The 23792-nt window shown below is 42.4% G+C and overlaps 1 protein-coding gene across 3 annotated transcripts in view; it reads right to left on the bottom strand.

Annotated features, from left to right (window-relative positions):
- Nucleotides 1-3065: 3065 nt before the first annotated feature.
- The window catches only part of asb18 (ankyrin repeat and SOCS box containing 18), a 43831-nt gene continuing 23104 nt past the window's right edge, over nucleotides 3066-23792 (bottom strand). For all 3 annotated transcript variants that reach the window (XM_062959881.1, XM_008114049.3, XM_016995429.2), the window contains 3 exons: nucleotides 9711-10215; nucleotides 7924-8037; nucleotides 3066-3663 (listed from right to left, as the gene is read on the bottom strand). In XM_062959881.1, coding sequence (XP_062815951.1) covers nucleotides 3478-3663; nucleotides 7924-8037; nucleotides 9711-10215 — 805 coding nt within the window. In that variant the 3' untranslated portion in view covers nucleotides 3066-3477. The remainder of the gene's footprint in view (nucleotides 3664-7923; nucleotides 8038-9710; nucleotides 10216-23792) is intronic.

The following is a 23792-nucleotide window of genomic DNA, read 5'->3' as shown; positions in this document are numbered from 1 at the left end:
TAAAATGAAAATTTAATCTTGCTATCTTTTTGTGCTCTTTTTATTAATTTCAGTTAAGATTTTTTAAAAATTGTTTTATTAAAAATATTCCTGGACCTGTACATAGTCCAGGACAATATAAAAGCACATGTAATAATTAAATAACGTTACACCAGTGACTTGGTTCATGAAATAAAAATAGCAAGAGGATAGGACTTTATTTATATGTCTTACAATTAAGTCTCGTCACTTGATAAATCCCAGCAATAGTTATTTCATTTATAAATTAAAATAATTCTTTTCCCCTCCCTTGGCGCTGACCTCCAAGGCACCTCACAACAACAAAATTTCAAAACGATCAGTAAGCAAATAAATAACCACACCAGAGCAGCCCATGGCAGATAAATGGCCAATTCTAGCAACAACACAACCAAATTAAATCAAACGGCTTCTGTTCAAAGGCCAGTGTTGGCCACTTGCCAAAAGGGGGGCAGTGAAGCAGATACCTGGGCCTCTTCAGGTAGGAGGATGTTCGACAACTTGGCTATTCAACAGACAAAGGGGTCACTCTTGGACACCCACCTGCCATTTGGGGGGAGGGAGGAAAGAGGGGGGGGCAGTCAATCAGCAGCATCTCCTCTGCTGATCAAAGCTCTTGAGCAGGTCTTCATGGGAAAGGTGCTGCTACCCTTCATGTATAGGTAAAGGTAAAGGTTTCCCCTGACGTTAAGTCCAGTCATGTCTGACTCTGGGGGTTGGTGCTCATCTCCATTTCTAAGCCAAAGAGCTGGCGTTGTCCATAGACACCTCCAAGGTCATGTGGCCGGCATGACTGCATGGAGCGCTGTTATGTATCTTAGCCTCCAAATGTTTGACTACCTTATTTAAAACTGCCTCTTTGAATGAACCCAGGCCCTGAATGGAATAGCCAAGGAAGCTAAAGTACACTAACAATGGAGTCATTGTGCCTTGGTTTTGTTAAAGAGAAAGGAAAGGTTTTCCTCTGACATTAAATCTAGTCGTGTCCAACTCTTGGGGTTGGTGCTCATCTCCATTTCTAAGCTGAAGAGCTGGCGTTGTACGTAGACGCCTCCAAGGCCGGCAAGACTGCATGGGGTGCCGTTGATTTTGTTAAGTCCCTGCATCTTGGAAATTCCAAATATTATGGAAAAGCATTGTTATTATTTATTGATTTTAGTTTTTAAAACCCACTTTCTCATCTACAGCTGACTCTGGATTGTCAAATAATGAGGATTGAACTGCATTATATATGGTCAGTGTGTAGACAGATATAAAGCCTTGAACTTACTTACTTAGGCGATCCCTCGTAGTTCGAGGATGATGGTCCTCCATTTCTTGGAAGACGCCTTTGCGTGATTTTTTTTTAATGTGTGGAGGTCGGTGCACGGCCGGTCAACACACAGTCTTCACAGAGTGAGGTTCCAGCAGTGGTGTGGTTAACACAACGAAAGTGGCTTCTCAGTCTGTTGCAGCCTTCTTCCGCCTTCACAGCCGTTGTAACATATACCATGTTATCCTCCGCCTGCTCCGCGGTTGAGGTCTTGGGTCTTCGGATTGTTCTTGGTCTGGATCCTCCCCTGTGGCCACTCCTGGGAGTGCATGACTCCAGTGGTTGTGCCCGCAGGTTCATTGGAACACGCAAGCCCCCTCACCACGTCAAGGTGACAATCCATCGAGGGGGTGCCTTGAACTACATTATATGGGCAAACTTCAGCCCTCAGGGTGTTTTGGACTTCAATTCCCAGAAATCCCAGCCTGTTTACCAGCTGTTAGGAATTGTGAGAGCTGATGTTCAAAATGCCCGGAGAGCTGAAGTTTGCCCATGCCTGAACTACACTGACCATATAGTGCATTTCAAACTGAATTGTTTGGCAACCTACCGCTACTTGACACTAAAACTGGTTCTTAAGTTGTGTAACTGATAAAGTATAGAAAGATAAAGTAATTTTAAACTCAAAGTTACAATATTTTAAAATAATAATAATAATAAATTTGTAGCCCGCCCTATCTCCCCAGGGGACTCAGGATGACTGAGGCCCCTTCTACACTGCCATATAGAATAATGGAATCATAGAATCATAGAGTTGGAAGAGGCCATCCAGTCCAACCTACTGCCAAAAGCAGGAAAATTGCATTCAAAGCACCCCTGGTAGATGGCCATCCAGCTTCTGTTTAAAAGCCTCCAAAGATAGAACCTCCACCACAGTCCAGGGCAGAGAGTTCCACTGCTGAACAGCTCTCACAGGGAGGAAGTTCTTCCTAATGTTCAGTGGTGGAATCCCCTTTCCTGTAGTTTGAAGCCGTTGTTCTGCATACTAGTCTCCAGGGAAGCAGAAAAACAAGCTTGCTCCCTCCTCCCTATGACTTCCCCTCACATCTTGATCCATGGCCCTCATCATGTCTCCTCTCAGTCTTCTCTTCTGCAGGCTAAACACGCCCAGCTCTTTAAGCTGCTCCTCATAGGGTTTGTTCTCCAGACCCTTGATCATTTGAGTTGCCCTCCTCTTGGAGGCTGCAGCACTAAGAATGTGGTGGCCTTTTTGAAAATCTGGATGCTTGTTTTTTGTGAGTTTAGGAGTTGACAACATAGGGCCCTTTCAGACAACCATATAATCCAGAATATCAAGGTAGACAATCCACAATATCTGATTTGAACTGGTTTATCTGAATCCACGCTGCCATATAATCCAGTTCAATGTGGATTTTATACTGCTGTTTGGATGGGGCCTTAGAGGACCTAATTCTGTTTCCAGTCTGTGAGATACCATTATGTCTAGACTAGTGGCTTCCAACCTTCCTTTGGCCATGCCCCACCCGAGCATCTCTAAATACCTGGTGCCCTCCTTCCCTTGTGGCATATAAGTCTTATTATTCAAAAAGTGAATTCCGATTCACATGGAGAAAGCCTTTTTTGTTAACAATTCGAGGGCACATATGGTATGCGTTTGTCTTAAAGAGACACAGGCAGTGAAGATAGGTCCAAAACTTCAGCTTGTGGGTTTTCTGACAGATGTAGTCCAATAGATTTTTTGTAAATCCAAAAATGTGAAAAAATTGCCATCAAACATGGATCATTCATATTTTATTAGCACTTTAAAATAAAACACCAAGCAATGTACTCTCAGTCACTTTTTACTGGTGTCCCAACATTTTAGAAAGAAATGCTTTTACCTAAGTGTTGCTAATCCTCTATGGTATAGATTGTTTGTACTATTTATATTGCATTAACATATTGCTCAAAAATAGAGTGTGAAGTAAGCAATAAATATCAAATCAAAGGATTTTCAAGGCACATCATACGCAAATGCTGGAAAACCACAAGCTTCAGCTCACAGTAAAGCTTTGATCATAACAACATAGTTTCTGAAATTGCATATGTGTGCATGCATTTTAACCAAAATTGTAAACTCTTTATTCAAAGTCATAGACCAATGGGGATGTCACAACAGCAAGGAGATCTGGTGATCTGGCAGTTGTTCAAAGCAAGATGCCTTCAGGCTCTAAGAGGAGGTATTTGTGCAGTGGTTTAGGCACAGGAAGCAAAGGGATGAGATAATGGCATTTACTGCCAAATCGCCTCCTGATTTCACAACGGCACAAATGTTGGAGATACTGGACTCTGTTTATTTGGGCAAAGAAGGACTCGTAGAAAGTTAGGTGCCTCTGAAAGAAAAAAAGAAAATCTGTGAGGTCTGAACATCTGATCATAGTTAGCAGTCAATATATTTCTAAAATTTTGCTAATCTTAGCAGACTAATATATGAGCCCCCAATGGCACAGCAATTTAAACCACTGAGCTGTTGAACTTACTGACCAAAAGGTCAGTGGTTCAAATCTGAGGAGCGGGGTGAGCGCCCGCTGTTAGCCCCAGCTTCTGCCAACCTAGCAGTTCAAAAACATGCAAATGTGAATAGATCAATAGGTACTGCTCTGGTGGGAAGGTAATGGCGCTCCATGCAGTCATGATGGCCACATGACCTTGGAGACGTCTATGGACAACGCTGGCTCTTCGGCTTAGAAATAGAGATGAGCACCAACTCCCAGAGTCAGACATGACTAGACTTAACGTCGGGGAAAACTTTTACCTTAACACACTAATATATTTTTCAAATATTTCAAAATTTACTTTTTGGTCTCAGCCAAAACTTGCAAACTTGGGGTAGAATACATATAACATGACACCATTTTAAAACTGCAGTTTGGTGAGGCACCAGCTCTATTTAGCAGAGAAGGTCTTGTAAAACAATAACTCCCATGATCCCATTACACTGAGTTGTGGCAGTTAAAGTAGGGTCAAACTGCAATAATTCTATAATGTAGTTGCTTTTCTGAAATCCTATGCTCCTAACTCAATCTTTGCACATTACTGTAAATAAATCCATCCATTCAAACTCCATATAAAGGATTTCCTTTACGTAGCTGTTCCACAATGAATATATTATACAGGTATAACTCAATCTCAGTAATTAAAGGTGTAGGGAAGGTTTAAACCAATCTTGTTATCTCTTTATGCTTCTGTGTAGAGGCAATCCCCGAGTTACAAACATTCAATTTCCAAATGACTCATATTGAAGAACTGGGGTGAGAGAACAGGAAGTGAGAGAAATCTACCCCTCGAAAGGGAAATTCACTCCTGAAAGAAGGAAAAGGTGGCTCCACTGAAGCTTTATCACCAATCCTTGTTTCCACAACAAGCAAATTATTTTCAAAATTCAGTTATCACTAGGACAGAAAGTGAGAGGGAAATCTGAACAGAGGCACAGACAACAAAACTAACCCCACAGGGGTGTTAATGATTACCTTTGTTATCCAAAGCTGAGATAGAGATATAGAGATAGATGCTGGAGTTATATTTAAAAATGTACCTGTTCTGACTTACAAACAAATTCAGCTTAAGAACAAACCTACAGAACCTATCTTGCTCATAACTTGGAGACTGCCTATAATTAAAATGTTAAACATCTAAAGTGAAATGTGTGTCACACATTAAATTATGACTGCTACATTGTTCGGATTCATATCCTAAAATTGTTCTGATATCCATAGTGGTATTAACACCATGTATCTTAACACCATGTCAGAAGTTAGAACAATGCTTACACTATCACACTGTCCCATCTTTAAATGAATACTTTCATTTAACCCTTTGTGGGTCAAAATGCCAAATCTGTTGTGTAAATTTATGTTGTCATTGTTTTATATGCTTATGTAGTGTGTATTTTAGAGTGCTTTTGGGAGCCACCTCGAGTCCCTTCAGGGAGATGGTGGCAGGATTGTTGCTGTTACTGTTATTAGTTAAGCCCTGCTGTTTTGCTCAAAAAAAGAGACTGAAAATGCCTTACAGTAAAACCAAAACAATACAATTTAAAACCTAAAAATATACCAACTAGCTTTCTTTCTTTTGATAGCCATTCTGAGAAAATACTACATCCACATTTCACAATATAAATGGGAATGAGTTATAAAACCTCCTATGCAATACTCCTGCTGGCTCCTGGGATCAGAAAAAGGACACTATTTTATATGGATGTTTGCAATATGTATTGTGTCCACAGGGGTGATGGCCTATAGGTCAAGGAGCAGCAGGTAGACTATTAGAGACTATGCTTTTCCCCAGATCTCCATGCTAGTATCACTGTGTATTAGTATAACATGACTACTGTCAATCCCTTTGGAACTTCCAAAATAACGTATTCCAAAACCTTCCAAAATATGCCAGTACTGTATTTCAAAACACTCAAAATTGTGTAATTTGCTCACGATCAGTTCCCAAAATAACAAAACAGAATCGAAGTGACACTATTCAAATATGGATTATTAGCATGGCATTCTCAGTTATTAAACCTGAGGATCACAATGGGCAGAGTGGGACAGATGCAAAAGAGTGTAGATCAATGGCAAGCTATTCAGCCTACTGCATCCTGCCAGTGTCGAAACAACCAGTCCAGTGGCTTCATTACATGAAATGGTGATGGAGGAAGCAAAATACCTTGGGCTATAACAATAAATTTCAACCAATCCAAGATTGTTAAGAGACTGCATGGCCCCCAGGTGTCCTGGTGTCCTGGTTTATTACCGGATTATCTTCTGATGGTCTACAGCAGTGGTTCTCAGCCTGAGGTCCCCAGATGTTTTTGGCCTTCAACTCCCAGAAATCCTAACAGCTGGTAAACTGGCTGGGGTTTTGTAGGCCAAAAACATCTGGAGACCCCAGGTTGAGAACCACTGGTCTACAGGACATTTAGGACTTCATCAGATGGGCAGGAGGTGGAGGAAGCAGGGGAAAGCAAAGGTGCCCTACCACCTTTCCTTATCTTCTGGGATGGCCAGCCATCCCACATACTTTCTGTGCCTTTCCCCGTCTTCTGTATTCAGGCTCCATTTCCACTTAGGAAATGGAGCATCATGGAGTCCCACTAGAAGTGCCCTTATGCCATGTGACAGCCTTGCTGGGACTTCTGTGGGACTCTGTTCCAAAGCGCATGGAAATGGAGCCTGAAGACCATCTGATGTGGTCCTTAGTGGAACTCTCTCCCAATATAAGTTAAATAGGGAGTTGTACCTGACTTCTGCCCTTTCTTGAGTAAGTTTACTTGTTCCAGAAGTATCTTCTACACATCTTGTTTATATATTAGAGGATTTTTTTTAAAAAAAGAAATGATAGTGGTAAAGTGATATTGATGCATAATAAAAGCAAGAACAATTTATCAAGATCTTTGAATAAGTAAAACAAGTCATCAAGTAAAACCTTGTGTTAGCCCTGTGTCATCAGTATGCTGATAAAGACATGGAATCCAGTTCTCTATTCACATACGGAATGGAAACCTACCCAACAAGATCATCCAAAATATTTGATCTGGAAATTGATCTCTAGAGAGATTTTGAAAGGAGTCTATGGAGGGAAGGAGAAGAGGCATGTTTTATTGATAAAAGGTAAAGGCTTCCCCTGATGTTAAGTCCAGTCATGTCTGATTCTGGGGGTTGGTGCTCATCTCCATTTCTAAGCCAAAGAGCTGGTGTTGTCTGTAGACACCTCCAAGGTCATGTGGCCGGCATGACTGCATGGAGCACTGTTACCTTCCCGCCGGAGTGGTATCTATTGATCTACTCACATTGGCATGTTTTTGAACTGCTAGGTTGGCAGAAGCTGGAGCTAACAGGGGCTGCTCACGCTGCTCCCGGCGTTTGAACCTGCAACCTTTCAGTCTGCAAGTTCAGCAGCTCAGTGCTTTAACACACTTGGCCACTGGGGCTCCATTTTATCAATAGAGGTCCATTTATGTAATGCTGGATGTAGCTTACAGGATTGTTCTTGGCATGAGTTAAGTCTGGGAAAGGACACTGGGGGTTGTCTCATTCTAAGCAAGGTTTTTGCTTTGTACTTCTAATTTTTTTTTAAGCTCCAATTAATTTTAGGTAGCAGCTGATGAGAAAGGGAGTAATGGGAGAGACAGACCAATGTTCTGAGTCAATATAAAACAGTCTTACACTTTCAGTCATTATGTCAAATAATGTGTTATGCTGCAACACACATAAAGGCACATCTAGCTGCATTATGTGTGCTGCAGAACATTGACTTTCCTGAAAATAAGCAAATGGGTCCCGTATTTCTATTAAGAGATACAGATACATCTTGATAGAAAGACATGACCCAGTTGCTTATTTTCAGGAAACTTCTGTAATTTATGGGTGCAGGAGCTCCCAGGGAGAGCAAAGCTCATTTTGAGAATGGTATTTTCCTTGTGCTGTCCTTGCATTAAATTCTTAACAAGAATGTCAGTTCATTGCATACATTTTCCAGATACATTTGCCTGGCAACAAGAATGCTAACTTTTCGACACCAGACAACCCATGCTATCACTTCTCCCAATGTGTGGAATTCCTATGATTTTAATGTATTGTTCTTTTAAAATGTCATATTACCTGAAAATCTTCCTTTGGAATAACATCTACCCATTTTTCAGAGATGGGCAGCTGACGGTAGGAATTGTAAAGGATTTCAATGATTTCTGGCACAGAGGCACAAGATTTCAGTACCTGGAGAAGTAGAGAAATCAGTTTATCAGGATGCATATGGAAAATGCTTTTTGCATCTGTCTTACACTGTTGGAAATTCCAATCTTCTTCACTCCTCTAGTAATTTATCTATAATCCTGTTGCTTACTTATTGTATGTATGTTATAGTATGCAGTTTTCTTTCCTTGCTGTATGTTTTTCCTGAGAAGTTGTGGGTGGGGATTCAGACCAACATGATTTGCTCTGGGATGAGCACAGAACATACACTTCTTTTTTGTTTGTTTAATATATTTTTATTTATTCAAATAGTCATATATTTCTAAGTGTGTGTTGCGTACAGTGCAGTATATTCCAGCTATTAAAGTTTCATTAATCCGTACGGCACTTTATCACTGTTCCTCACTCTATATGTTATAGCACTTTAATGCAATTAGTTCCCTTGTTCTTCCCCTACTTGCCTTATTTTTATCTATGGAACTTTTGGAGCTCTGCACTAGTCACCCTCTGCCATGTGTAGCAATTGATGCTCAGGCCTTTAAAGTAACTGTTATGTTGTTTTTATCTTTTGTTGTAATGTTTTAAATTACTGTTTAATTACTGTGTATGTAATGCTATGCTATGTTGTTGTTTTGGGCTTGTCCCTGTGCAAGCCGCCTCGAGTCCCTTTGGGGAGATGGTGGCGGGATCCAAAAATAAAGTTATTATTATATTATTGTATTATCATTTCGTACATAATATCTTTTCTTTAAGAGGTCACAGTCTTCTTGTTGAATAGTATATTTAAAAGTATTGTCGATTCTCAGTTAATATCCACATAGACTTCTTTAGACATTGGGACTGCTCAGATCGCAGACATGCAGACACTTGCCTGTTGTTTTGTTTCACGAGAGATGTTCTGACCGGATGGCATAGACACTATCTCAAACATATCTGTAATGGACTGATAAGTTGTTAGGATTGTGTACCTGTGTATGCTGAACACATAAAGGTTGTGAGTAAACCAAATACGTTATTTTTTCCTCAAAGTCTACTTTATTTTGTCTCTTGAGTGCATAATATAAAACAAGTTGGGTTGTTGTATGTTTTCCGGGCTGTATGGCCATGTTCTAGGAGAGAATACTTTTAGAACATGGCCATACAGCCCGGAAAACATACAACAACCCCTGTGATCCCGGCCATGAAAGTTGTTTTATAGGAGAGTAGATATATTTTTGGGCACTGAAAAACACTTCTGAAGAACTTTGATTTTTATGCACTGGCATATTCTTTGTCTTCTGGTAGATTAGAAACAACAGGTCATTCAGTCTAACAACTGAAGCCAATTGCCTTGCATAATTACATTTGGTTGTATACCACTTGAGAAGATTCCACTTAGCAGCCAACCCGGAAATCTTAGGATGTGGGATGCTACCGACCTGGCAGGGTTATGGTTATAATGAGACTAAAGGTAGTTAGTTCTCAACCTGTGCATCCTCAGATGTTTTGGCCTTCAACTCCCAGAAATACTAACAGCTGGTAAACTAACTGGGATTTTTGGGAGTTGTAGGTCAAAACACTTGGGGACCCACAGGTTGAGAACCACTGTCCTACAAAATCTCGAGACCTTGAACCTGAAAGACTAAGTTTCACTACAGAATTTCGAAGCAGAGCACAACAGAACATAAAGACTTTACTCTCCTTTAATCATAAAGTACCTTGACAAAGGCTGTAGGCCATATTTTCTGAGAGCCATAGTTTAGCAAGGTTTGTACCGTGAGATGTGGCTTCAGTTCTTGTTTAAACGCTGCTGCCTGCAGGACACAGGACATGGGATATGCCCCGTTGTAATCTATAGCATTGACATCAGCTCCTCTCTGCAGAAGGAGCTGGACCAAGCTGTGATTTGCATTCCTGCAAGCCTTGTGAAGGGGGGTCTTTTTTTCTTCATCCATGGTGTTCACATCTGCTTCATACAACAGCAGCAGTTTGCATACTTGCAAGTAGCTCTCTTGGTCCTCCACAGTCTTGGCTTCTCTGCAAGCTACACTGAGCGCTGTCTCTTCCATGCTGTTCTTCTCATCCACAGTGGCTCCATACCTCAAATACAGCTGCAGGTGGTCGTAAAGGCCATGTCTGGCTGCAATGTGAAGAGGAGTTTCTTGGGTTTCTTCACTTGGCAGGTTCACCAGGGCACCAAATCTCACCAAAGCTTTGGCACACCTACAAAGCAGAAACACCGAGAAAATGGGATAAATATCTATGTTTATCTGTATTATTCTGTTAGGACAACTAGTGGAATGTACAGCAGAACTAAATAATAAAATAAGTCAAACAACTTAAAAAATACAAGAAATTACAATGAAATGACTGATTTGGAGTTTCTGTGTGCCTTCAAGTCATTTCTGATTTATGGCAAACTGAAGGCAAATCTGTCATGGAACGGAGAGTTCATAATGTACCCAGGTCATCTAGAGTAAATTACGCTTAACAGGGCATCAAAGTCCATTCTCCGGAGTATAGTCCAACACTCAAAATGCATTCTATGGTTTGCATCAAGTTCACTGCCATGAGTGGAAGGCCTCTATTCTGCAAACAGAAGGGTTTCATTCCCAAATTAAGGACCCACTAAAATCAATAGACTAGAGTCAATGAATGTTACTCTACTGAAAGAAATATTTTAACCCAACAAGACATCTCTCAATAGAATGAGGAGGAAGGCCATTCTGGAAAATCCACAACTCCTTCTTCTCAAATCCACTCAAGAAGGTGAGGAGACCTTTGGGAATGACCAGGGAGGTGGCACAGGCGTGGACTCTTTCAAGTTTGAAAATCTGTCTTGTTCAGTCTTTAGTGGTGATGTATCTTATATTATAACTTTATCATTTACATTGTGTTTTGGCTATGTTTTCATGTGCTGCTCAAATAATTTTAGTTACAGGGAAACACACAAATACAGTACAACCCCTGTATCTATGACAGATATATTCCAATACCCACTGTGGATACCTGAAACTCTATATTTCAACTATACTTGGGTTGGAAGCATACTGTAGAATTACTATGGAGGACAGGAGATATCCCCCAAACACTTCTTTGGGGATTTTTTTTAAATCATGCATAGCTGAAATGATGGCTATTGAATCTGTGGATAAGGAGGTTGTATTTTACCATAAAGTGGTGCTATCTCTTTATTGGATGGTGGACAACATTGTCTTTTGGGAAATTGGTGCTGTGAACTGAACAAGATTCTTTGGCAAGCTATGCCGAGAGATATCAAAAAAGTCCACTTTTCCTATCAAAGGCTGTTGAATCTCATAGTCATATTAAGAAGCTCTGCTGCCCTTTGCAGTCTCAGACTATTTGCAACACTTTCTACACTCTACTAATAGAGAAAATCTCCAATGCTCTCAAGCAATCTTATGTGGAAGGGCTGCAATTGTTTTTCCATTGCCTATTTTTGTGCCATTCACTTCAACTGCTTATTTGTAAACTCATTGTGGTTTGGCAAGTTCTTGAGACCCACACTTTGAATAACACTGCCATATGGTGCCTCTACACCAGTGGTTCACAACCTTTTTTTGACCAGGGCTCACTTGACCACTCTCCAACATTAGTTACAAATCGGTTTTTGGTCAACTTTAGATTTGGTTTGGTTATTTGGGGTGCTGATTCAGGAAAATAGCATTGGATAGATCACATCAGCTCTAGTTTCTGATACAGAACATATGCCATACAGTACTCGCCATCTATTTACCCACAGAAAACAATATTAATAATCTAGAGCTGATGTGTTCTGTCCAATGCAATGTTCAGCTCTGCAGAAAGGAGCGGAAATAAATAATTAAAATAAATAAATAAAGAGGAAGGGTTCGCAGACTAGATTTCTTTTCTCGAGGCCCACTGCTGGGCCATGGCCCACAGGTTAATAACCACTGCTCTACACTGTAGAATTAATGCAGCTTGACACCACTTTAGCAGCCATGGCTCAAAGTACTGAAACCTTGAAATTCGTAGTTTAGTGAGGCTCCAGCACTCTTTGGCCAAGAAGGCAAAAGATCTGGTAAATCTACAACTACTATGATTCCATAGTATTGAGCCATAATGTGATTAACGTGGTCTCAAACTGCATTAGTTCTACAGTGCAAATGCACCCACAAAGAACTTTTATAGATATTTCTGTTTTTAGTCTTAGTCTTAGCACCAGGTAGGGGTGGGTGGGTGTCCATAATTTAAACTTTTCCCATACTCACAAAAAGGAGATATGGGAAGCTGAAGCCCTTTCCCAAGCTTCAATTTTAGCCCAAACAAGTTATGATTCCTAGAACACTGCAACAAACGGACTCCTTCCTGACCCTCCATACATTTGATCAAGGAGTAGTCAGGGCTGTTCTGTACTTTTCTGTACTGTTCTGTCATTGTTATCAGAAGAAATAAATGTTCTGTAACTGCACCAAATGTGACCTGGGCTGCTGTGGAACACTGTTAGGGCTGCTACACAGGCACAAGGAAGCTTTACAAATTAATCACAGGCATTTTCAACTGAGGGGGGAGGGAACTTTCATGTACACTTTATTTTAAATTCAGAAAGAAAGGCTAGGTAGAAGCCCCAAACTCACAGCTGCCAACCCTTGCCCTGAAAAGTTTTCTTTTGCTATAGATTTAAAGGACGGGTAGCATTAGTGTGGAAGGCATCTAGACCAGTGATAGAGTATATGCCTGCTGTGAAATGGTTTGAAATGGTGGAAAAATCCTCTCAATGGACAGAACCATTAGCTGAAACGCAAGATATAACAACCAATTCTAATTCATTCCCATGTCTTTAGTAAGCCCAGTCCAATGTTTGGACCCAATTACGACCTCATCACAATGGCAAATCCATGGGGTTATGGAGGGAGGGGCATGGAGAATCCGATGATACACCCCCTGCATTGTTCAACTTACCTGGGACCCCATCACATGGTGGGAAGAGTCTCCGCCTGGCTTCCCCCCTTTGTCCTGAAGGAAACTGGGAAGCATACACTGCTTGCTCCCCCCTTTCACCATTGAGTCCAGCTGGAAATACGCTTGTGTCGTGTAATAGGCTCTGTAGGAAACGGGGAGAGCAAGCAGCGTACAACTTGGAAAGGAGCCCATCTGATGCAATAGTTAGAGCATGCCCATTCAGTCAATGGAGCAGACATTAATCTTTCCTTCCCATGGAGTCTCATTGGGATTGTTGTTGTTTATTTGTTCAGTTGCTTCCGACTCTTCATGACCTCATGGACCAGCCCACACCACAGCTTCCTGGCAGCCGTTGCCGCCCACAATTCTTTCAAGGTCAAGCCAGTCACTTCAAGGATACCATCCATCCATCTTGCCCTTGGTCGGCCTCTCTTCCATTTTCCTTCTATTTTCCCCAGCATCATGATCTTTTCCAGGCTTTCCTGTCTTCCTATGATGTGGCCAAAGTACTTCATCTTTGCCTCTAATATCCTTCCCTCCAGTGAGCAGTGAGACATTATTTCCTGGAGTGTGGACTGGTTGGATCTTCTTGCGTGTCAGACCCCAGGCAGCAGGGCACCAAGAACCATACACGGAGGCCAATCTCTATCTAATATCTTTATTAAGGAAATGTATAAAAGTAATAAAAACAAGTGAAGAATATAGTTCAGAAGCAGACCTTTCAAATGAGGTCAAATAAAGTCCAAAAATGTATTGTCCAATAAATGATATTAGAGTTCAAGGTTTAAATCCAATACCGAAACACACACTATTGCCAAGCAATAGTGTGGGGAAATGCCAGAGTCTTAGGAGTCCAAGGTAGCTTGACAACAAGGCTGGATATAATCTTGGTTCTTTAACAAGGTCCGTGACTAGGAACAAGGCAAACAGTGATTCTTGGAACAAGATCCGTGGTTAAAAGCAAGGCAAGGCAGTACTTGAATTCTTGATCCGGGAAGCAAGGAACTGGGGTTACGAAGTCCACACATGATCTTACTCCTGAAGCTGCTCTGTTGACTCCGCAAAGATTCTCCCGCATCAGGCACCTATATTGGGGTCTCGTTTTCCCGCCAACAACCTCTTTCCCTAGAGAACGGGAAGCGAAACCCAACTTTGTCCAGATGCAAGACTCCTTAGAATTTCCCAAGGGAAGCAGGTCTAATCAGCCTGTTGTTTGGCTGCAATCCGTAAACTCCTGCGATTCTGTTCCCTCACTCCTCTGTCTGCACAATAGGACTCTCTCCTAGGGAACGGAGGCGAGGAATGTCCAAGGTCTGTTTTACTGAATTCTTGGGTACAAACATCAACATCCGGCAGGTGAAAAGACTCCGGCTCTTGTTGAACCGGCGAAAACCCCATGTTTTCGTCTTCATCTGCCACGATGGCACTAGGAACAGGACTACAAGGCCCATGAGGCATCACATTGCGGTCCAAGGCACTCTCAGGATTTTCCTCCAACACCACAATTCAAAAGCGTCTCTCTTCCTTCTCTCAGCCTTCCTTATGGTCCAGCTCTCGCATCCATAGGTTATTATAGGGAATACCATTGCTTTAACTATGCAGACCTTCATTGTCAAAGTGATGTCTCTGCTCTTCACTATTTTATCGTGACTAGCCATTGGATTTAATGCAGAGTTCCATGTGAGCAACATGGGTTGAGATCACTTTGCCACAAAGATTGGCGGGTGCTATATATTGCCCTGAACCCATCTTCCCAATGTCAGCCCTTTTTCTGGAGTGACAAAAAGGTCTCTTCCAGAAGCTCTCTGGAATGGTAATTAATCTTTTAATACATTGGATGCCTCCTGAAATACTGAACAAAACAAAATTATCTTCCTCAAAATGCATACATCAGTGCTATCACAGAATTTGAGCCCTCAGTGGTGCAGCGGATTAAATCGCTGAACTGCTGAACTTGCTGACTGAAAAATTGGCAGTTTGAATCCAGGGAACAGAGTGAGCTCCCGCTATTAGCCCCAGCTTCTGCCAACCTAGCAGTTGGCAAATATGAGTAGATGAATAGGTACTGCTCTGGCGGGAAGATATCAGCGCTTCATGCAGTCATAGCAGCCACATGACCTTGGAGACATCTGCGGACAACTCTGGCTCTTTGGCTTAGAAATGGAGATGAGAACCAAACCCCAGAGTCAGACATAACTAGACTTAATGTCAGTTGAAAACCATTACCTTTACCTTATCACTGAATGTCCACTTATGAAAGCACTTTTTAAAATGTTACTTTGTCATGCCTTTGATGCCCCATACACACTAACTGTTTACAAGTAATTGTGTCACTTTCAATTCATTATTTCCAAACACATTCTTTTCCAGGTTTACGATTGTAGGTGGTTTGTAGACTAGTGAGGCGTTCACACAGTGACCAGTAACAGTGGCAATTTTGGGGGATAGGAAATGGTTCCCATAAGTCTTCACTGGGAACTATGTCTAGCTGGAAGGAATCTGATGCACTTCAGTTGAATTTCCTTCTATGTAAATAGGCAGAGGATTTCAAATATTTTTCTGAAGCAGCAGAAGCTGACAAAACTTTGAACAATCATAGGGGACACATTCTGTCTTCACGATATTATTTTCCATTCGCCGCTTAAAATACCTTCTGACAAACCAAAGAGCCCGAGACAGTCCACTGCAATGTTGTTAGTGTAAGTAAATTAATGTGATAAGCTAGTCCAAATGAATCAAAATGACTGCTGCTTTGCTTTGAGATGTTGACACTGCAGCTGATGAAATGGGTGACACCGTCACAGAGCAAGGTCAAATCCTCTAGCAGATGGAAATACTGCAAGCAACAAAACCAGTCCAAGGGTCCCTTCACACTTTCCCTAATGTTTGGTTTCTGTGTGGCCGGGGAGCATAAACCGAATAAGAGATATTTACACATCCATTCAGCAGAATGAGATGTTAATGAAAAGCACAAAAGAGGACATATACTACTTCCTCATACAATATGATGGAAAATTTGCAAATGTTTGAATTTTACAAACTAGCTATTGTTGCTGTGTACCTTCAAGCTGTTTGTATTATAGGTGACCCTAAAGAGATTTTCTTGGCAAGGTTTGTTCAGAGGAAATTTTCCACTGCCTTTCATGGAGACTGAGAGCCCTTCCACACAACCATATAATCCAGAATATCAAGGCAGATCATCCACAATATCTGCTTTGAATTGGCTCCACACTGCCATATAATCCAGTTCAATGTGGATTTAATACAGCTGTGTGGAAAGAGCCTGAGAAAGAGAGTTTGATTTGAACAAGATCATACAGTGGATCTCCATGATGGAAGTAAGTAGAGGTTGTAATCAGACTCTCCAACCACTATACTACACTGAAAACCAAATGGCCTTTTAGATGCAAAGAAAGGCATTACCACATTTGCACTGATTTTGCAGAGAAAGAAAGGTAGAAAATGTCTGTCTAAATATTTTCCCCTGGAGCCAACATAATGTAGTGGTTCAAATGTTAGAGCAGGTTTCTGGAAGACCAGGGTTCAAATTCCCATTTGACCATGCAGACCCACTAGATGACCTCGGGCAAGCCACACTCTCTCAACCTCTGGGCATGGCAATGGTAAACTTCCTCTGGAAAACTGACCTACACAATGACATCAGCAACAACACTTTTCAGCATGGACTTCTCCAACCAAAGGCAATAAAAGGCAAGCAGAGAAGCAGCAATGAAGACAACATACATTCTTAATTTTTTAGGAACCAACCTCTTCTTTTAGGTTATCACATTAGGAATCCAGAAAAGTTAAAAAAAAAGGAATTTAGGCCCCCTCTATACTACAATATAAAATCTAGATTATCTGTCGTGAACTGGATTATATGGCAGTGTAGACTCATATAATCTAGTTCAAAGCAGATAATCTGGACTTTATGCTTTGATAATCTGGATTATATGGCAGTGTGGAAGGGGCCTTAGTATCTATGTGGACAGAATGGCAAATGTTTTGTAGATGACTTGGACAGAAATGCAGGATATCCTTGGCTTGAGTAAAGGCAGGACTGCTCCCTTGCCTGCTTTCTGTGACAGGAACCAGATTTCATTTCCAAATCATTAAAATAACCTTTTTAACCGTGCTCCATGCAGTCATGCCAGCCACATGACCTTGGAGGTGTCTATGGACAACGCCGGCTCTTCGGCTTAGAAATGGAGATGAGCACCAACCCCCAGAGTCAGTCACTACTGGACTTAACGTCAGGGGAAAACCTTTACCTTTTACCTTTTTAACTATGGGCCCTTCCGCACAGCCATATAACCCAGAATATCAAGGCAGATAATCCACAATATCTGCTTTGAACTGGTATCTGAGTCCACACTGCCATATAATCCAGTTCAATGTGAATTTTATACAGCTGTGTGGAAGGGGCCTGTATTTCAAATACATTGTGAGATTAGAGTTTTCTAATATTCGCTAGCCTAGAGCATAAATCCTCTGCAAGACTTGATGAGCTAAAGGAAAGCTTTTCTAAAGCAGTTTCTTCTTATTCCGGAGGACTAGGGACACCAGCAGGAACCTTTGTCCTTCAAGATAGCTTACACGCTCTTGGTTTCCTTCTTTATGTGCTCCACAAGCAGGCACTCACTGCCAGGCTGCAAACACTAAAAGTTCTTGCCCTGTAGTCACCTTTTGAACCTGCTTCTTCTGTTTGGTGTAATTAACCACAAGGTGGTATTGAAAAGGAAGCATAGAGGTGAATACCCTGCCTTGGATGCTCAGCTCCCTGGAGGCTCGGCAGGGTGCATCCTGAACAGCAAGAGGCGCCTTCTGTTTTATCTTAAGTAACCAACCTTATTAAGTTAAAAATAGCCCTGAAAACAGACATGGATGCAATGCACCAACATGACTGGAAGGGAAATGGGTGGATGGGTGGGGGTACTGTTTACTGGAAAAGTTTGCACTGGCTATGTTATTTCTACACAGTTGGTAGTTTGGGATAAAAGAGATAAGGCAGAGTTGCATTGCAAATATACAGGCTGAGTTTAAACACCTCAACAGTCTGTCAACTCTGTTGCTTATACCAGGGACCTCCTCGCATTGGAGGAGGAGAGGGAACGGGAGGGGTGGCTAATTGTCTTCTTACGATAGCATTTCATTCCATTTGATTGATATAGAAAACTGATAATATCTTCATCTCCATCACACGCAATGTACTTCTGTCCGTTTCTACTGTAATCCTTCACATTCTCAGCTATCACACAGGCAAATGTAGTCCCCACCCATTCTGCATTCTTTTTTTAAAGGGAAACTTTGCAATTGCAGAAGTCTGAAATCTAGGTCTAAAAAGGGAGAAAATATAGTCACAGTAAAGTGGAGTTAAAACTGCTGGAAGAACCATTAACAATCTTAGATATGCAGATAATACTACTTTGTGTTGTTGAAGGCTTTCATGGCCGGGATCATAGTGTTGTTGTATGTTTTCCGGGCTGCATGGTCATGTTTCAGAAGTATTCTCTCCTGACGTGTCACCCACATCTATGGCAGGCATCCTCAGAGGTTACCTCACACCCTCTGAGGATGCCTGCCATAGATGTGGGTGAAACGTCAGGAGAGAATACTTCTGGAACATGGTCATACAGCCCAGAAAACATACAATAACCATAGAATCATAGAATCATAGAATCATAGAATAGTAGAGTTGGAAGAGACCTCAAGGGCCATCTAGTCCAACCCCCCGCTAAGAAGCAGGAAATCGCATTCAAAGCACCCCCGACAGATGGCCATCCAGCCTCTGTTTAAAAGCCTCCAAAGAAGGAGCCTCCACCACGGCCCGGGGGAGAGAGTTCCACTGCCGAACAGCCCTCACAGTGAGGAAGTTCTTCCTGATGTTCAGGTGGAATCTCCTTTCCTGTAGTTTGAAGCCATTGTTCCGTGTCCTAGTCTGCAGGGCAGCAGAAAATAAGCTTGCTCCCTCTTCCCTATGACTTCCCCTCACATATTTGTACATGGCTATCATGTCTCCTCTCAGCCTTCTCTTCTGCAGGCTAAACATGCCCAGCTCTTTAAGCCTCTCCTCATAGGGCTTGTTCTCCAGACCCTTAATCATTTTAGTTGCCCTCCTCTGGACGCTTTCCAGCTTGTCAGCATCTCCCTTCATCTGCGGTGCCCAAAACTGGACACAGTATTCCAGGTGTGGTCTGACCAAGGCAGAATAGAGGGGGAGCATGACTTCCCTGGATCTAGACGTTATTCCCCTATTGATGCAGGCCAAAATCCCATTGGCTTTTTTAGCTGCCGCATCACATTGTAGGCTCATGTTTAACTTGTTGTCCACGAGGACTCCAAGATCTTTTTCGCACACACTGCTGTCAAGCCAGGCGTCCCCCATTCTGTATCTTTGATTTCCATTTTTTCTGCCAAGTGAAGTATCTTGCATTTGTCCCTGTTGAACTTCATTTTGTTAGTTTCGGCCCATCTCTCTAGTCTGTCAAGATCGTTTTGAATTCTGCTCCTGTCTTCTGGAGTGTTAGCTATCCCTCCGAGTTTGGTGTCATCTGCAAACTTGATGATCGTGCCTTCTAACCCTTCGTCTAAGTCGTTAATAAAGATGTTGAACAGAACCGGGCCCAGGACGGAGCCCTGCGGCACTCCACTTGTCACTTCTTTCCATGATGAAGACGACGCATTGGTGAGCACCCTTTGGGTTCGTTCGCTTAGCCAATTACAGATCCACCTAACCGTAGTTTTGTCTAGCCCACATTTTACTAGTTTTTACCTGTAATACTACTTTGATGGCTGAAAGTGAGGAGGAGCTGAGGAACCTTATCACCAAGGTGAAAAAAGAAAGTGCAAAAGCTGGGTTGCAGTTAAACATCAAGAAAACCAAAATTATGGCAACCAGACTGATTGATAATTGGGAAATAAAGGGAGAAAACATGGAGGCAGTGACAAACTTTGTATTTCTAGGCACAAAGATTACTGCAGATGCAGACTGCAGCCAGGAAATCAGAAGATGTTTACTTCTAATCTTGGGAGAAGAGCAATGACCAATCTTGAAAAAATAGTGAAGAGCAGAGACATCACACTGGCAATGAAGGTCCACATAGTTAAGGCAATGGTATTCCCCATAGTAATCTATGGATGCGAAAACTGGACCATAAGGAAGGCTGAGCGAAGGAAGATAGATGCTTTTGGACTGTGGTGTTGGAGGAAAATTCTGAGAATGTCTTGGACTGCTAGAAGATCCAACCAGTCTATCCTCCAGGAAATAATTCCCGGCTGCTCACTGGAGGGAAGGATATTAGAGGCAAAGATGAAGTACTTTGGTCACATCATGAGAAGACAGGAAAGCTTGGAGAAGATAATGATGCTGGGAAAAATTGAAGTAAAAAGGAAGAGGGGCCAACTAAGGGCAAGATGGATGAATGGTATCCTTGAAGGGACTGGCTTGACCTTGAAGGAGCTGGGAGTGGCCATGGCCAATAGGGAGCTCTTGTGCGGGCTGGTCCATGAGGCCACAAAGAGTTGGAAGTGACTGAACAAATAAACAACAAAATTGTATCAAAATTGCCCAATTCCTGAAATTATTATTTTTTAAATGCCATAAAAGTTTCATTCAAGAAGATGACTGGTGAGAAAAGGAGCTCATTCCAAGACCACTGATAGGAACGTCCATGCTTTAATGTTACCAAAATAATCTAACATGGGGGATCCTGACAGTTTCCATCCCACATGTCAATAAGCACCTTTACTAATTTCTGCACAAATCGGGAGCTCTGAAGAGAATTGCTACCCGACTCCCAAAACCTTTGTTTCTACACATTTTCAACACAGTTTTAAGATGGGAGTCCCACGGGGAACGTCTGGAAGTAATTTTGTGTCGTATGATGGACTCTGCGGAAGTCTCGCTTTAAACGGTTTTTAAAGTGCATAGAAATGGGGAGGGGTGCATCTGATGAGGTTTCAGATTTCTAATGGGAGGTAGTCGTCCAAAACATACTTGATAGCCTTTTCTTTTCTTTTTTCTTTCCTTTTCTTTCTTTCATTCTGTCTCTCAGTTTTCAATTGCAGTCATAGTTTTTAAAAAGAAGAGTATGCACACCCTCCCCTCCACAAAGATTAAGAGAGAACAATTATTCTTGGGCCATATCAAGTAGGAATGGGAATTGGAGCTGAAGTTCTGCAATCAAAGCAGTCCTGGCATCTTTCTATATCTGAAGGTAATTGGCCCCTACCTTTCTCCATATTTAAGAGATGCTAGAGTTGTTGTAGCAAAAGAAGGGAATAAATGTATCTATCAGCTTTTGGTATGAAGATACCAATGCGGGACAGGGAATTTAGAAAAATGGCAGGTTTCTGCCACACAGGACCGGCCTGAGGAAATTCGAAGGGGTACGCAACTTTTTTTTTGCGCCCCCTCCCCTGCGCCGCAGGAGGCGTGGCCAGGACTGGCCCCGCCCCCTGCGCCCTAACCCCGCCTCCAACGCCGGGCGGCCACGCCTCCCGCGGCGCGGGCGGCATGGGAGGCGGGGCCAGGGTGCGCGGCACGGGAGGCGGGGCCAAACGTGGCCCCGCCTCCTGCGGGCGCGCCCTGGCGCAGCCAAGCTGCGGCAGGAGTTCTTCCAGGCCGCAGCCTGAAAGGACTCCTGCTGCAGTGGGCGCGCGCCGTGGGAGGCATGGCTGGTCCTGCCTCCCGCGGGGTGCGCCCTGGCGCAGCCAAGCTGCAGCAGGATTTCTTCCAGGCCGCAGCCTGAAAGGACTCCCGCTGCAGCGGGCGCGCGCCATGGGAGGCGTGGCCGGTCCCGCCTCCCGCGGGGTGCGCCCTGGCCTGGCTGCACCAGGGCGCGCCCCGCGGGAGGCGGGGCCAGAGCTGGCCGCGCCTCCATGTCACATGGCCCCGCCTCCGCCAGGTGTGGCCCCGCCTCCCAGGGGTTCAATAGCGCCCCTGGGAAGGTGGCGCCCAACGCGGGGGCGTGGCCAGCGTGCCGTGTTAGGCCGGGCCTGCTGCCACATCAAACCTGCTCCCATGGTTCATTTATAGTCTAGTATGATATCATCAAAAAGGAGTTATCCGAATAGGGCACAATGGCCCTCTACAAATGAGATGCTTGTTCTGATTTACCTGTGATAACTGTACTTATTTCAAAACACTTGCATTTACCACCACCTCTATGAAACCAACGGGCTATTAATTTTCCACCTGCCTGTTATACTTCTGCTCTGAAGGCCACATCACTTTCCCCAGTGTTTTGTTGAAAAGTGCCTTTTTTGACTTAACCCTGACTCTGAGATCCTGTTTGTATTTCATTGTATTTTTGGCCCTGTGGCATGGCCAAAGGATAGAAACAAAGAACCTTTTCTCCCCCTCAATTGTAGTTTCTATAAAAACCGGCATGGTTCTCCCCCTTTTTTTTAATCATCCCAGCTTTTGCAAAGAGAGTGCAGTGAATTTGTAGACTCCTCTTACCCCACCATGTTAATTATCGCTGATATAAAAAGAAGGTCAAGGAGAGGAACTCTACTAAATAGGGCGAAGTTGGCATGCATGACTCCTAAAGTGAAGAAGACAGAAATGAACTTTGCTGGAACTTTTTTTAAAAAATGTCTTCAAAAAGCTTCTAGATTAAAGCTCCTGTATCTTTTCTATATTTTTTTGGTTGAATTCTCATGGATTCTGAAAGTTGAAATGGTTGGAAGGAAGCCCAGATAATTTTTTTTTATCCTTGTCACTGAGAGGCTCAAAGGTTTTTAAGTCCTGCCCCCATGGTGAATCGCAGACTATATGGGAACATTGAAGAACCTGACACATAGGTGTTCAGGCCATTGTTACAAAGAGGGAGCCAAATAAAATAGCTCTCTATGTAGGTCAATGACCTGCTCTTTGTCGGTAAAAAATTAAGGATGACCTTGAATCCATTACTTGAAAAAAAATCAGGGGAAAGTAGTTTCCCCTAATCAAAGAGAATATGTTTGTTACCTAAAGCTTGACCTCCTCACCATCTAACTTTAGCATAAGTCCCTGCTATTGAAAAGCAGTGGTTGAATCCTCAAAACCCATCTGAAACATCTGTTAATTTTTGATCCTTCCAAGTAGATGGCTTAGTTATTGTAGAGGCATCCAGTAGCGCAGCTGTAGTTAAGGGCCTGACGGCATTTCCATTATAAAGCCACAATATTCAAGGGCTTAGACTTGGCTCAGCTCTTTCAACATTGCATCTGTGATATATATATATATATATGGGTTATAGGATGGCAGTTCAAATAGTGCCCCCCTTCCCGTTTGTGTAAAGCAAGGTATGCATCAACAAAGATGTCTTCACAGCCAGACAGTCACAGAGGTGGGCTCAAAGTTTTTGTATTTTGTATTTTCTTTCACCCTCCAAATTACTTTCAAGGCAAAGTGTCAGTGTCAGGTTTCATTCAATGTGCCCTCAGATGCAACTGTGGCAAGAGACTATGTTGTAATAAGGAGCCTGACAAAGAAAGTTATGAGTGCTTTTGGAAGGAAACATAAATGTAGTTCTCACATTGTAATTTTCCCAGGTTTCCTACATGAAATTATTTTCACAAATTAGTAGCATTTGTAGGACAGAATTTCAACAGATTATTTTCCTTATGCTGGTTGCATGAAATTATTCTTATATTTTGGTGCTCAACAGGAGTCCAAAGATGGACTAATTAAGATACTTATATTCAGAATTGTGTTTTTCTTTGGCTCTAGTGATGGAATACCTTAATTTGTGATTGCATAATGCTTCTGCTGCAATAGATCACAGAATCTCTAGTTTGACTGTTTTATGTAAAACTTTGGTCAGCTGAAGTTTTCAATCAGTGAGGAATAATTATCAGGAGCCATATTA

This window comes from Anolis carolinensis, chromosome 1, assembly GCF_035594765.1.
Source record: "Anolis carolinensis isolate JA03-04 chromosome 1, rAnoCar3.1.pri, whole genome shotgun sequence".
Lineage (NCBI taxonomy): Eukaryota > Metazoa > Chordata > Lepidosauria > Squamata > Dactyloidae > Anolis > Anolis carolinensis.
Note: the sequence above shows the minus strand (reverse complement) of the source record. Positions and strands in the feature narration are given on the sequence as shown.